Source organism: Echiichthys vipera (genome assembly GCF_963691815.1).
Source record: "Echiichthys vipera genome assembly, chromosome: 17".
Classification (NCBI taxonomy): Eukaryota; Metazoa; Chordata; class Actinopteri; order Perciformes; family Trachinidae; genus Echiichthys; species Echiichthys vipera.
In genome coordinates this window covers 705,380-719,071 of record NC_139842.1, presented here as the reverse complement: position 1 = coordinate 719,071, position 13,692 = coordinate 705,380, and the positions used below count along the sequence as shown (strand labels likewise).

The following is a 13,692-nucleotide window of genomic DNA, read 5'->3' as shown; positions in this document are numbered from 1 at the left end:
CCCAACACCTGCACGTCTTTGGACTGTGGGAGGAAACCGGAGAACCCGGAGAAAACCCACGCACACACGGGGACAACATGCTAACTCCACACAGAAGGGATTCAAACCAGGAACCCTCTTGCTGTGAGGGGACAGTGCTAACCACCACACCACCGTGTCGCCCCCCAATCCAACTTAATTACTGTTGTTAAAAAATATAAAATACTTGTTTAAACTTTGTTGAATGATGAGTTTGGCATTAACACTGTTTTATGTTTTTATGACTTTATGATTCATATGTTTATTTTACGGCTCCGTGTTTTCTGTTGTTGTTGATTTTGAAGCTGCAGGTTTAAGTCGTCGACATCAGAGACTCGTTAATAAAAACACGTGACGCACAGAAACAATGAGCCGTTGTTGTTTATTGAAGCGCTTTAGACTCGTTGGACACTTTGACGGCGTCTAACTGCTGCTGATCACATTTCCATAGGAGTCCACTTCCTGCACGATGGTCACCGTCTTGGTGGTCCTGGTGGTGCTGGTGCTGGTGCTGCAGGACGGGAGAGAGAGAGTTCACTTTGTTTGTGTTTCCTGGTTCGATTCTGTCCGACGAGACGATGCAGAGAAACAACATGAGTCACATTAGAGGATCCATCGCTCCACTCACCTCTCTCCGTCCAGCAGCCTCCTGTACTCGGCGATCTCCAGCTCCAGGCGGGTCTTGATGTCCAGCAGGTCGGCGTACATGACCTTCTGGTTCTCCAGGTCGCCCCTCAGCTGGGCCAGCTGCTCCTCCAGAGCCTCCACCTGCCTCTGGTACCCGGACAGGATGATGGAGTAGCGGCTCTTGGTCTCAGCCAGAGTCGCCTCCGCTGCTACTTTCTGATCAGGAGGAAGAAGAAGAAGCGGTGACGTTACAGTAAGACGACCCTTTAGTCCTTCAAACCTTTCACGCTCAGATTAAACACGATTTTCGTTTCTGACAGAAAGAAACAAACTGATGAAAAGATCAAAGATGTTCTAAATGTCGTCGTCAGAGTTCTGATGCAGTTTGAAGTCGTGCAAACGTTTCTTGTTTCCGTCTCTTTCGCGTCGCTGATGAGCTCAGGAACGAGTCACTTTAAGGGTTCAAACATCAGAGTTCAGCCGTCAGTGTCCCGAAGTTTGAACCTGCAGAAACTCCTGAGCACCAGAACGACCACGTTAAAGGTGTCCGACCCAGAGTCGACCGTCAAATACCTTCATACGCAGACGACACACTACGTTACTGACAGGACACACGAGTCTCAATGCAACCGTGAGACACATGAAACCAAGACCAGCAGCGATCGAGACCAAGATAAGAACCAAATAAATAACTTATTCATGAATAACGGAGAGTTTGTCACCTTGCTGTTGGCCGCCTGCAGTTTGATCTGCAGGAGCTGAAGAGTCCGTCTGACCTCTAAGATCTCAGACTTGGACGTCTGCAGAGTCTCGGTGCTCACGGCCACGTCTTTGTTGATCTCGGCCGACTGTGAAGAACAAGTATGGAGGATGTCATTGATCACATGTCAGGATCTCTAACAACAGAACCTTTGGAGAGACTTGAGGTGGAGCAGGATCTGGACCGTCGGGGCAGCAGGGACACGTTCAGAGCAGGAAACCGGACTTTGGGGTCTCACCTTGGCCTGGAACCAGTCATTCAGGTCTTTACGGTTCTTGGCGGAGACGGCCTCGTAGTGTTCTCTGATATCAGCCATGACGGCGGACAGGTCCTGCTGAGGAGCGGCGTCCACCTCCACGTTCACCTGCCCTCCCACCTGGGCCCGCAGAGCCAGCAGGTCCTGCAGGAAGACGGCGGTTAAACCCCTGTTTTTAAATCTTTACATCTCTTTCTCCCTCTTGGTTTGAGGGTCTCACCTCCTCGTGGTTCCTCTTCAGCATGATGAGCTCGTCCTTCAGACCGTCCAGCTGCATCTCCAGGTCCCTGCGGCTCAGGGTCAGCTCCTGCAGGACCCTCTTCAGCCCGGCGATGTCGGCCTCCACCGTCTGACGCATGGCGAGCTCGTTCTCGTACCTGGAGAAACACGAGGATGAGTTCCTAAGACTCCCCTGAACGTTGATGTGATCGGTTGCAGTCGGACTTTGACGTTAAAGGAAACAGAATCTCACACTCACTTCATTTTGAAGTCGTCGGCGGCCAGCTGGGCGTTGTCGATGGCGAGGACGATGGCGGCGTTTCCACGAGCAGCGAGTTGGATCTGAAAAGTTTATAAATGTTAAATAACTTCAAACTTTGATGTTCAAACAGTGAAAAGAGACAAAAGGAGTCGTGTTAGGACTTAAACTGAAGTCACATCCGGCCTCACCTGGTTCTGCATGTCGTGGATGCGGACGTGGAACGCGGCGCAGTCGTGGCCCTCGGGTCTGGTCTTCTTCTCCAGGAACAGCCGGATCTTCTGCTCCAGCTCGGCGTTGGCCTTCTCCAGGGTGCGCACCTTGTTCAGGTAGGTGGAGAGGCGGTCGTTGAGGTTCTGCATGGTGGCCTTCCCACTGGCGGACACGTCGATGGCGTCGGACAGGTCGAAGCCACCGCCGGCAGCTGCGGATGTAAAGGAGGCCTTGGAGATCCGGACTCCGGACCCCCCGGCTCCTCCGTAAACGCTGCCAGCACCGAGGCCGCTGACAAGCCGGGAGGAGGACATGGAGGAGCCCATCATGGCGGAGCTCCTCATGGTGCTGCGGCTGGAGAAGGAGGTCATGGCTGAGGGTCGGCTGGTCGTCGGCTCAGAGCGGAGAGTGAAGAGCTGCTGGGACAGAGGCTCCTTTTATGCCTCAGACACGAGCCTGGGGGTGTGGTGCTGGTGGAAGGGCAGGTCAGGATGCCAAACATGCCAGGTGGGTCACGGTGAAGCCCCGGGGCCGGGACAGCAAACCGGTCCGGGCTGAGCAGGGGAGGTCCCGCCTGTCTGGTGGGTCTTTGACTGACACAGAGAGTCTCATCTTTTGTTTTGCTCCCTGTCCATCAACAGAGGCCCCGGGGCCCCGGGGGCGTCCTGCGATGCCTCTGAGGGCCCGACAGCTGTTCGTACCTGCTGGTCCGGTCCTGTCCGCCCTCACAGAGCCCCGAGGACCAGGCACCAGTCAGACAACAACCAAACACAATGATGTCTTGTTGTAAACCTGTTCTGTGTTGTTTGATTCCTTCAAACTGAAGCAAATGAACTCGACTCTGATGTTTCTGCTGCTGATGAAACTCACAGCACAGAGGTGGAAGCGTCCGCGTTTAACGTGAAAACAGCAACGACACGAAGCAAAACACACCTGAGAACAACAACAACATAGTTCTGCAGAACAACGAGGAGCCACATCGCCCTGTTCTCTGGTAAAGTGGCGGCGAGCGTTCACAGTCGTGTGCGTGTCATGAATAATAATATTGATGTTGTTGGTAAAGACGCTCCATGACCTCCGCAAAGTGAGTGGAGCAGCAGGTTTCTGTGGGCACGGCCACCTGAACCCGTCAGGCCCAAGGTCGTGAACCCGTCAGGCCCAAGGTCGTGAACCCGTCAGGGCCCAAAGTCATGAACCCGTCAGGCCTGAGGTCGTGAACCCGTCAGGGCCCGAGGTCGTGAACCCGTCAGGGCCCGAGGTCGTGAACCCGTCAGGGCCGAGGTCGTGAACCCATCAGGGCCCGAGGTCGTGAACCAGTCAGGGCCCGAGGTCGTGAACCCGTCAGGGCCCGAGGTTAAGAACCCATCAGGGCCCGAGGTCGTGAACCAGTCAGGGCCCGAGGTCGTGAACCCGTCAGGGCCCGAGGTCCGAACCCGTCAGGGCCCGAGGTTAAGAACCCTTCAGGGCCCGAGGTCAAAACCCGTCAGGCCCGAGGTTAAGAACCCATCAGGGCCCGAGGTCGTGAACCCGTCAGGGCCTGAGGTCAAAACCCGTCAGGGCCCGAGGTTAAGAACCCGTCAGGGCCCGAGGTTCAGAACCCGTCAGGCCTGAGGTCGTGAACCCGTCAGGGCCCGAGGTCCTGAACCCGTCAGGGCCCGAGGTCGAGAACCCATCAGGACCCGAGGTCGTGAACCCGTCAGGGCCCGAGGTCGTGAACCCGTCAGGGCCAGAGGTCGTGAACCCGTCAGGGCCTGAGGTCAGACCCCGTCAGGGCCCGAGGTTAAGAACCCGTCAGGGCCCGAGGTCAAAACCCGTCAGGCCCGAGGTCGTGAACCCGTCAGGGCCCGAGGTTAAGAACCCGTCAGGGCCCGAGGTCAAAACCCGTCAAGGCCCGAGGTCGTGAACCAGTCAGGGCCCGAGGTTAAGAACCCGTCAGGGCCCGAGGTCGTGAACCCGTCAGGGCCCGAGCATGTAAGCCCATCTGTTTCTTTGAGCAGGAAGTGGCTCAGGACGCCACATTAGCATCGAGCTAACAGCTGCAGCCCAGGGGACAATCTAAGGCGCACTCACACTGTCCTTCCGCACCGGGCCAAGTGAACCCGCTCAGCGCATAACTGCGGACAGCGCCACCGCCTGAGAGAGGTGGGCTTTAGTAAAGCACGTGTACGAGCACGAGCGTGTGCACGTGTACGAGCACGAGGCCTACGGCGGCTCTGAGGTCATTTCCTGTGCGCCTGTTGGGACGTAGAAAAAAGAAGGAGGGACCATGCGCGGACATTTCAAACAATGGCGGCGAAAGGTTCACGTTGGTGTGATGCGGAGGTGGAGTGTTTACTGCAGATTTGGTCGATGAAAAGATTCAAAAACAGTCGACAAGACGCACAAAAACTCCGAGGTCTACGGAAAGATCTGGAAACAAAGCCACGCATCGCCATGACGTCATCAATGCGTGTGACGTGTTACGGCGTGATGACGTATAGGCAGCAAGAAGCATTCTCCGAGGCCCAGGTAGTGTGAGTACAAACGGGCCTGGAGGGGGGACAAGGACCCTAAAGCACGGGGGACGGGACGGAGGAACAGTGGGAGGGGGGTCTGACGACAATCATGAACAACATGGACGTGTGTGTGTTTACATGGACCCAACAATTCCCCCGTAGAGTACGGTGGCGTTGAAAACCTTCACTGTAACAGACAGGAACGTCAGACAGACCCAGCTCTGTGGAGGACGCACATCTGTCTGCACCGGAGAGAGGAAGAGAAGAAGGACAGATGGACAGAGATGCAGGCAACCAAAGGCGACTGTGGCTCAGTGGAGAGTGTGTCGTCCTCCAACTGAGAGATCGACGGTTTGACCCCCACCCCCCAGATCGGCATGTCGGACCATAAAGCAGCTGTTAGCCCGTTGCTAATGTAGCGTCCTGAGCCGCTCCCTGGTGAAAAATGCTGTTTACAGAAACAGAAGTTAAAAACACGCCCTGACCTCCGGCCCTGACCTGGGGGAAGGAATGAAGCCTCACCTGACGGGCTCCGGCCCCCCTGACGGGCCCCGGGCCCCTGAGGGACCTGATGGTCTGGTCCTGCGGGTCCATAGGACCTGAGGGGCAGAAGTGCCTCATCACTCACAGATCTGTCCTCACAGCCTCGTCACGCTCGGCTCAGGTTACTCTGATCACTGTCACACCTGGAGGCTGCACAGGCGGAGAGGAGGTCCCAGGACCGGACCTGTAAACATGCATTACCGCCGGCGCCCCGAGCAGTTGGGGGTTCGGTGCCTTGCTCAACAGCACCTCACCCTAATGACCAATGTTCATCTGCAACCCCCCGACCAGCCAGCCAATGAGTGAGCTCGCCCAGGAACCTGCACCTTGCCCCCGCCCGTTCAGGACGCTGGAGACCGTTCGTGTGTCCGGGGTCGGGGAAAACCTCCTCCAGACCCACTCCACCCCCCCCCCCTCCTCCACCCCACCCTCCCATCCGGTTTGGTGGCTTTTAGGCTGTTAGGAGCCGTCCCTTGGGGGGGGGGGGGGGGGTCTGTCACAGTTTGCTCAGCCACACCCTGATCAGTGAACAGCTCTCACCTGCTCAGCCAGCATCATTTTATAAACTTTAACACACATTTAGGCTCCTAGAGGACACTTTAGCACACGTTTATGCTCCTAGAGGACACTTTAGCACACGTTTATGCTCCTAGAGGACACTTTAACACACGTTTATGCTCCTAGAGGACACTTTAACACACGTTTATGCTCCTAGAGGACACTTTAACACACGTTTACGCTCCTAGAGGACACTATAACACACGTTTATGCTCCTAGAGGACACTTTAACACAGGTTTATGCTCCTAGAGGACACTTTAACACACGTTTATGCTCCTAGAGGACACTTTAGCACACATTTATGCTCCTAGAGGACACTTTAGCACACGTTTATGCTCCTAGAGGACACTTTAACACACGTTTATGCTCCTAGAGGACACTTTAGCACATGTTTATGCTCCTAGAGGACACTTTAACACACGTTTATGCTCCTAGAGGACACTTTAACACAGGTTTATGCTCCTAGAGGACACTTTAGCACATGTTTATGCTCCTAGAGGACACTATAACACACGTTTATGCTCCTAGAGGACACTTTAACACACGTTTACGCTCCTAGAGGACACTATAACACACGTTTATGCTCCTAGAGGACACTTTAACACACGTTTATGCTCCTAGAGGACACTTTAACACACGTTTATGCTCCTAGAGGACACTTTAACACACGTTTATGCTCCTAGAGGACACTTTAACACACGTTTATGCTCCTAGAGGACACTTTAACACACGTTTATGTTCCTAGAGGACACTTTAACACACGTTTATGCTCCTAGAGGACACTTTAACACACGTTTATGCTCCTAGAGGACACTTTAACACACGTTTATGCTCCTAGAGGACACTTTAGCACACGTTTATGCTCCTAGAGGACACTTTAACACACGTTTATGCTCCTAGAGGACACTTTAACACACGTTTATGCTCCTAGAGGACACTTTAACACACGTTTATGCTCCTAGAGGACACTTTAACACACGTTTATGCTCCTAGAGGACACTTTAACACACGTTTAGTCTCCTAGAGGACATTTTAACACACGTTTATGCTCCTAGAGGACACTTTAACACACGTTTATGCTCCTAGAGGACACTTTAGCCCACGTTTATGCTCCTAGAGGACACTTTAACACACGTTTATGCTCCTAGAGGACACTTTAACACACGTTTATGCTCCTAGAGGACACTTTAACACACGTTGATGCTCCTAGAGGACACTTTAACACAGGTTTATGCTCCTAGAGGACACTTTAACGCGCGTTTATGCTCCTAGAGGACACTTTAACGCGCGTTTATGCTCCTAGAGGACACTTTAACACACGTTTAAGCTCCTAGAGGACACTTTAGCACACGTTTATGCTCCTAGAGGACACTTTAACACACGTTTATGCTCCTAGAGGACACTTTAGCACACGTTTATGCTCCTAGAGGACACTTTAACACACGTTTATACTCCTAGAGGACACTTTAACACACGTTTATGCTCCTAGAGGACACTTTAACACACGTTTATGCTCCTAGAGAACACTTTAACACACGTTTATGCTCCTAGAAGACACTTTAGCACACGTTTATGCTCCTAGAGGACACTTCAGCACACGTTTATGCTCCTAGAGGACACTTTAACACACGTTTATGCTCCTAGAGGACACTTTAGCATACATTTATGCTCCTAGAGGACACTTTAACACACGTTTATGCTCCTAGAGGACACTTTAACACACGTTTATGCTCCTTGAGGACACTTTAGCACACGTTTATGCTCCTAAAGGACACTGTAGCACACGTTTATGCTCCTAGAGGACACTTTAACACACGTTTATGCTCCTAGAGGACACTTTAGCACACGTTTATGCTCCTAGAAGACACTTTAGCACACGTTTAGGCTCCTAGAGGACACTTTAACACACGTTTATGCTCCTAGAGGACACTTTAACACACGTTTATGCTCCTAGAGGACACTTTAACACACGTTTATGCTCCTAGAGGGCACTTTAACACACGTTTATGCTCCTAGAGGGCACTTTAACATGTTTATGCTCCTAGAGGACACTTTAACACACGTTTATGCTCCTAGAGAACACTTTAACACACGTTTATGCTCCTAGAGGACACTTTAACACACGTTTATGCTCCTAGAGGACACTTTAGCACACGTTTATGCTCCTAGAGGACACTTTAACACACGTTTATGCTCCTAGAGGGCACTTTAACATGTTTATGCTCCTAGAGGACACTTTAACACACGTTTATGCTCCTAGAGGACACTTTAACACACGTTTATGCTCCTAGAGGACACTTTAGCACACGTTTATGCTCCTAGAGGACACTTTAACACACGTTTATGCTCCTAGAGGACACTTTAACACACGTTTATGCTCCTAGAGGGCACTTTAACATGTTTATGCTCCTAGAGGACACTTTAACACACGTTTATGCTCCTAGAGGACACTTTAACACACGTTTATGCTCCTAGAGGACACTTTAGCACACGTTTATGCTCCTAGAGGACACTTTAACACACGTTTATGCTCCTAGAGGACACTTTAACACATGTTTATGCTCCTAGAGGACACTTTAACACACGTTTATGCTCCTAGAGGACACTTTAACACACGTTTATGCTCCTAGAGGACACTTTAACACATGTTTATGCTCCTAGAGGACACTTTAACACACGTTTATGCTCCTAGAGGACACTTTAACACACGTTTATGCTCCTAGAGGACACTTTAGCACACGTTTATGCTCCTAGAGGACACTTTAACACATGTTTATGCTCCTAGAGGACACCTTAACACACGTTTATGCTCCTAGAGGACACTTTAGCACACGTTTATGCTCCTAGAGGACACTTTAACACACGTTTATGCTCCTAGAGGACACTTTAACACACGTTTATGCTCCTAGAGGACACTTTAACACACGTTTATGCTCCTAGAGGACACTTTAGCACACGTTTATGCTCCTAGAGGACACTTTAGCACACGTTTATGCTCCTAGAGGACACTTTAACACACGTTTATGCTCCTAGAGGACACTTTAACACACGTTTATGCTCCTAGAGGACACTTTAGCACACGTTTATGCTCCTAGAGGACACTTTAACACACGTTTATGCTCCTAGAGGACACTTTAACACACGTTTAGGCTCCTAGAGGACACTTTAGCACACGTTTATGCTCCTAGAGGACACTTTAACACACGTTTATGCTCCTAGAGGACACTTTAACACACGTTTATGCTCCTAGAGGACACTTTAACACAGGTTTATGCTCCTAGAGGGCACTTTAACACACGTTTATGCTCCTAGAGGACACTTTAGCACACGTTTATGCTCCTAGAGGACACTTTACTTGCTGCTTTATATTAGTTCATTTTGTTAAACCCTGTTTACTTGTAGAAGTTTCTCTTAAAGAACAGAGTCTCAGTTTTCTCGGAGGCCGGCGGGACCTCCCCTGCTCAGCCCGGACCGGTTTGCTGTCCCGGCCCCGGGGCTTCACCGTGACCCACCTGGCATGTTTGGCATCCTGACCTGCCCTTCCACCAGCACCACACCCCCAGGCTCGTGTCTGAGGCATAAAAGGAGCCTCTGTCCCAGCAGCTCTTCACTCTCCGCTCTGAGCCGACGACCAGCCGACCCTCAGCCATGACCTCCTTCTCCAGCCGCAGCACCATGAGGAGCTCCGCCATGATGGGCTCCTCCATGTCCTCCTCCCGCCTGGGCAGCGGCCTCGGTGCTGGCAGCGTTTACGGAGGAGCCGGAGGGTCCGGAGTCCGGATCTCCAAGGCCTCCTTTACATCCGCAGCTGCCGGCGGTGGCTTCGACCTGTCCGACGCCATCGACGTGTCCGCCAGTGGGAAGGCCACCATGCAGAACCTCAACGACCGCCTCTCCACCTACCTGAACAAGGTGCGCACCCTGGAGAAGGCCAACGCCGAGCTGGAGCAGAAGATCCGGCTGTTCCTGGAGAAGAAGACCAGACCCGAGGGCCACGACTGCGCCGCGTTCCACGTCCGCATCCACGACATGCAGAACCAGGTGAGGACGGATGTGACTTCAGTTTAAGTTCTAACACGACTCCTTTTGTCTTTTTTCACCGTTTGAACATCAAAGTTTGAAGTTATTTAACATTTATAAACTTTTCAGATCGAATTCGCTGCTCGTGGAAACGCCTCCATCGTCCTCGCCATCGACAACGCCCAGCTGGCCGCAGACGACTTCAAAATGAAGTGAGTGTGAGATTCTGTTTCCTTTAACGTCAAAGTCCGACTGCAACCGATCACATCCACGTTCAGGGGAGTCTCAGGAACTCATCCTCGTGTTTTCCCAGGTACGAGAACGAGCTCGCCATGCGTCAGACGGTGGAGGCCGACATCGCCGGGCTGAAGAGGGTCATGCAGGAGCTGACCCTGAGCCGCAGGGACCTGGAGATGCAGCTGGACGGTCTGAAGGACGAGCTCATCATGCTGAAGAGGAACCACGAGGAGGTGAGACCCTCAAACCAAGAGGGAGAAAGAGATGTAAAGATTTAAAAACAGGGGTTTAACCGCCGTCTTCCTGCAGGACCTGCTGGCTCTGCGGGCCCAGGTGGGAGGGCAGGTGAACGTGGAGGTGGACGCCGCTCCTCAGCAGGACCTGTCCGCCGTCATGGCCGATATCAGAGAACACTACGAGGCCGTCTCCAACAAGAACCGTAAAGACCTGAATGACTGGTTCCAGGCCAAGGTGAGACCCCAAAGTCCTGTTTCCTGCTCTGAACGTGTCCCTGCTGCCCCGACGGTCCAGATCCTGCTCCACCTCAAGTCTCTCCAAAGGTTCTGTTGTTAGATATCCTGACATGTGATCAATGACATCCTCCATACTTGTTCTTCACAGTCGGCCGAGATCAACAAAGACGTGGCCGTGAGCACCGAGACTCTGCAGACGTCCAAGTCTGAGATCTTAGAGGTCAGACGGACTCTTCAGCTCCTGCAGATCAAACTGCAGGCGGCCAACAGCAAGGTGACAAACTCTCCGTTATTCATGAATGAGTTATTTATTTGGTTCTGATCTTGGTCTCGATCGCTGCAGGTCTTGGTTTCATGTGTCTCACGGTTGCATTGAGACTCGTGTGTCCTGTCAGTAAAGTAGTGTGTCGTCTGCGTATGAAGGTATTTGACGGTCGACTCTGGGTCGGACACCTTTAACGTGGTCGTTCTGGTGCTCAGGAGTTTCTGCAGGTTCAAACTTCGGGACACTGACGGCTGAACTCTGATGTTTGAACCCTTAAAGTGACTCGTTCCTGAGCTCATCAGCGACGCGAAAGAGACGGAAACAAGAAACGTTTGCACGACTTCAAACTGCATCAGAACTCTGACGACGACATTTTGAACGTCTTTGATCTTTTCATCAGTTTGTTTCTTTCTGTCAGAATCAAAAATCGTGTTTAATCTGAGTGTGAAAGGTTTGAAGGACTAAAGGTTCGTCTTTGGGCGCCCTCCCACTGTTCCTCCGTCACAGGTAAGAGCGCCCTCCCACTGTGCGTGCGTCCCGTGCCCCGTGCTTTAGGGTCCTTGTCCCCCCCTCCAGGCCCGTTTGTACTCACACTACCTGGGCCTCGGAGAATGCTTCTTGCTGCCTATACGTCATCACGCCGTAACACGTCACACGCATTGATGACGTCATGGCGATGCGTGGCTTTGTTTCCAGATCTTTCCGTAGACCTCGGAGTTTTTGTGCGTCTTGTCGACTGTTTTTGAATCTTTTCATCGACCAAATCTGCAGTAAACACTCCACCTCCGCATCACACCAACGTGAACCTTTCACCGCCATTGTTTGAAATGTCCGCGCATGGTCCCTCCTTCTTTTTTCTACGTCCCAACAGGCGCACAGGAAATGACCTCAGAGCCGCCGTAGGCCTCGTGCTCGTACACGTGCGCACGCTCGTGCTCGTACACGTGCAAACGTGCTTTACTAAAGCCCACCTCTCCCAAACGGGCCGTGGACGGCAAGCGTGCCGCTCCTAGACGTGGTACGGTTGCACTCACACTGGTCAAAGGAACCAGACTTTAGCCATGAGACGTGCTGGGGCACGGCACGGAGGCACAGTGGGAGGGGGCACGGTACGGAGGCACAGTGGGAGTGCACCCTGAGTGTAAAGTCACCGCTGACCCGCCCGTCCTTCTTCTTCTTCCTCCTGAACAGAAAGTAGCAGCGGAGGCGACTCTGGCTGAGACCAGGAGCCGCTACTCCATCATCCTGTCCGGGTACCAGAGGCAGGTGGAGGCTCTGGAGGAGCAGCTGGCCCAGCTGAGGGGCGACCTGGAGAACCAGAAGGTCATGTACGCCGACCTGCTGGACATCAAGACCCGCCTGGAGCTGGAGATCGCCGAGTACAGGAGGCTGCTGGACGGAGAGAGGTGAGTGGAGCGAAGGATCCTCTAATGTGACTCATGTTGTTTCTCTGCATCGTCTCGTCGGACAGAATCGAACCAGGAAACACAAACAAAGTGACCTCTCTCTCTCCCGTCCTGCAGCACCAGCACCAGCACCACCAGGACCACCAAGACGGTGACCATCGTGCAGGAAGTGGACTCCTATGGAAATGTGATCAGCAGCAGTTAGACGCCGTCAAAGTGTCCAACGAGTCTAAAGCGCTTCAATAAACAACAACGGCTCATTGTTTCTGTGCGTCACGTGTTTTTATTAACGAGCATCGTCTCAGAAATGAAAGTTTTGCTCTTTAAGGTTTTGCACCAAAAAGTTAGTTTGAATCCACTATGATGTTCCAGGATGAAGTGTTTCACCACCTGGTAGTGGCGTGAACACGAGGGCGGAGTTAAGGTCCCCCTCCCACTGTGCGTGCGTCCCGTGCCCCGTGCTTTAGGGTCCTTGTCCCCCCCTCCAGGCCCGTTTGTACTCACACTACCTGGGCCTCGGAGAATGCTTCTTGCTGCCTATACGTCATCACGCCGTAACACGTCACACGCATTGATGACGTCATGGCGATGCGTGGCTTTGTTTCCAGATCTTTCCGTAGACCTCGGAGTTTTTGTGCGTCTTGTCGACTGTTTTTGAATCTTTTCATCGACCAAATCTGCAGTAAACACTCCACCTCCGCATCACACCAACGTGAACCTTTCACCGCCATTGTTTGAAATGTCCGCGCATGGTCCCTCCTTCTTTTTTCTACGTCCCAACAGGCGCACAGGAAATGACCTCAGAACCGCCGTAGGCCTCGTGCTCGTACACGTGCGCACGCTCGTGCTCGTACACGTGCAAACGTGCTTTACTAAAGCCCACCTCTCCCAAACGGGCCGTGGACGGCAAGCGTGCCGCTCCTAGACGTGGTACGGTTGCACTCACACTGGTCACAGGAACCAGACTTTAGCCGTGAAACGTGCTGGGGCACGGCACGGAGGCACAGTGGGAGGGCGCCCTTAGATTGCCCTCTTTGGAACCAAGACTTTAAGGTGCTTGAGGACCAGTTAGGTCCTAGGCAAGTTAGCCTAGCTACACAACATGCTAACTAAGGCATGTGTCAATAATTCCTCTGTAATAATGAATAATATCTCATATGAAGTGTCGGACATCAAACCGTCCCCCTCGATGCCAAAGGGAGACACCCCCACTGCTTCACATGAAGGTGCAAAACCGAGGGGTAGAGCTAATGCTTAGGGACCAGCGGAGAAAATACTATAATGTTTGAATTCCAGCTGCGTAAATAGTTTTGTGTTGGACTGAGAGAAAGGAACCTTTAGC

General features: G+C 52.4%; 2 protein-coding genes across 2 annotated transcripts; one reads left to right on the top strand and one right to left on the bottom strand.

Moving 5' to 3' along the window:
- Positions 1–441: 441 nt before the first annotated feature.
- Positions 442–2,678, bottom strand: LOC310959724 (keratin, type I cytoskeletal 50 kDa-like; the record flags this gene model as incomplete). Its single annotated transcript, XM_083931183.1, has 7 exons — positions 442–529; positions 647–861; positions 1,368–1,493; positions 1,644–1,805; positions 1,882–2,038; positions 2,140–2,222; positions 2,331–2,678. 7 exons carry the CDS (start codon positions 2,676–2,678, stop codon positions 442–444), a joined length of 1,179 nt encoding a protein of 392 aa, XP_083787309.1.
- A 6,964-nt stretch (positions 2,679–9,642) lies between these two features.
- Positions 9,643–12,555, top strand: LOC310959722 (keratin, type I cytoskeletal 50 kDa-like; the record flags this gene model as incomplete). The annotated part of the gene is made up of 7 exons (XM_083931180.1): positions 9,643–9,990; positions 10,099–10,181; positions 10,283–10,439; positions 10,516–10,677; positions 10,828–10,953; positions 12,136–12,350; positions 12,468–12,555. The coding sequence occupies 7 exons, from the start codon at positions 9,643–9,645 to the stop codon at positions 12,553–12,555; spliced, it is 1,179 nt and encodes a 392-aa protein (XP_083787306.1).
- Between the last annotated feature and the right edge of the window lie 1,137 nt (positions 12,556–13,692).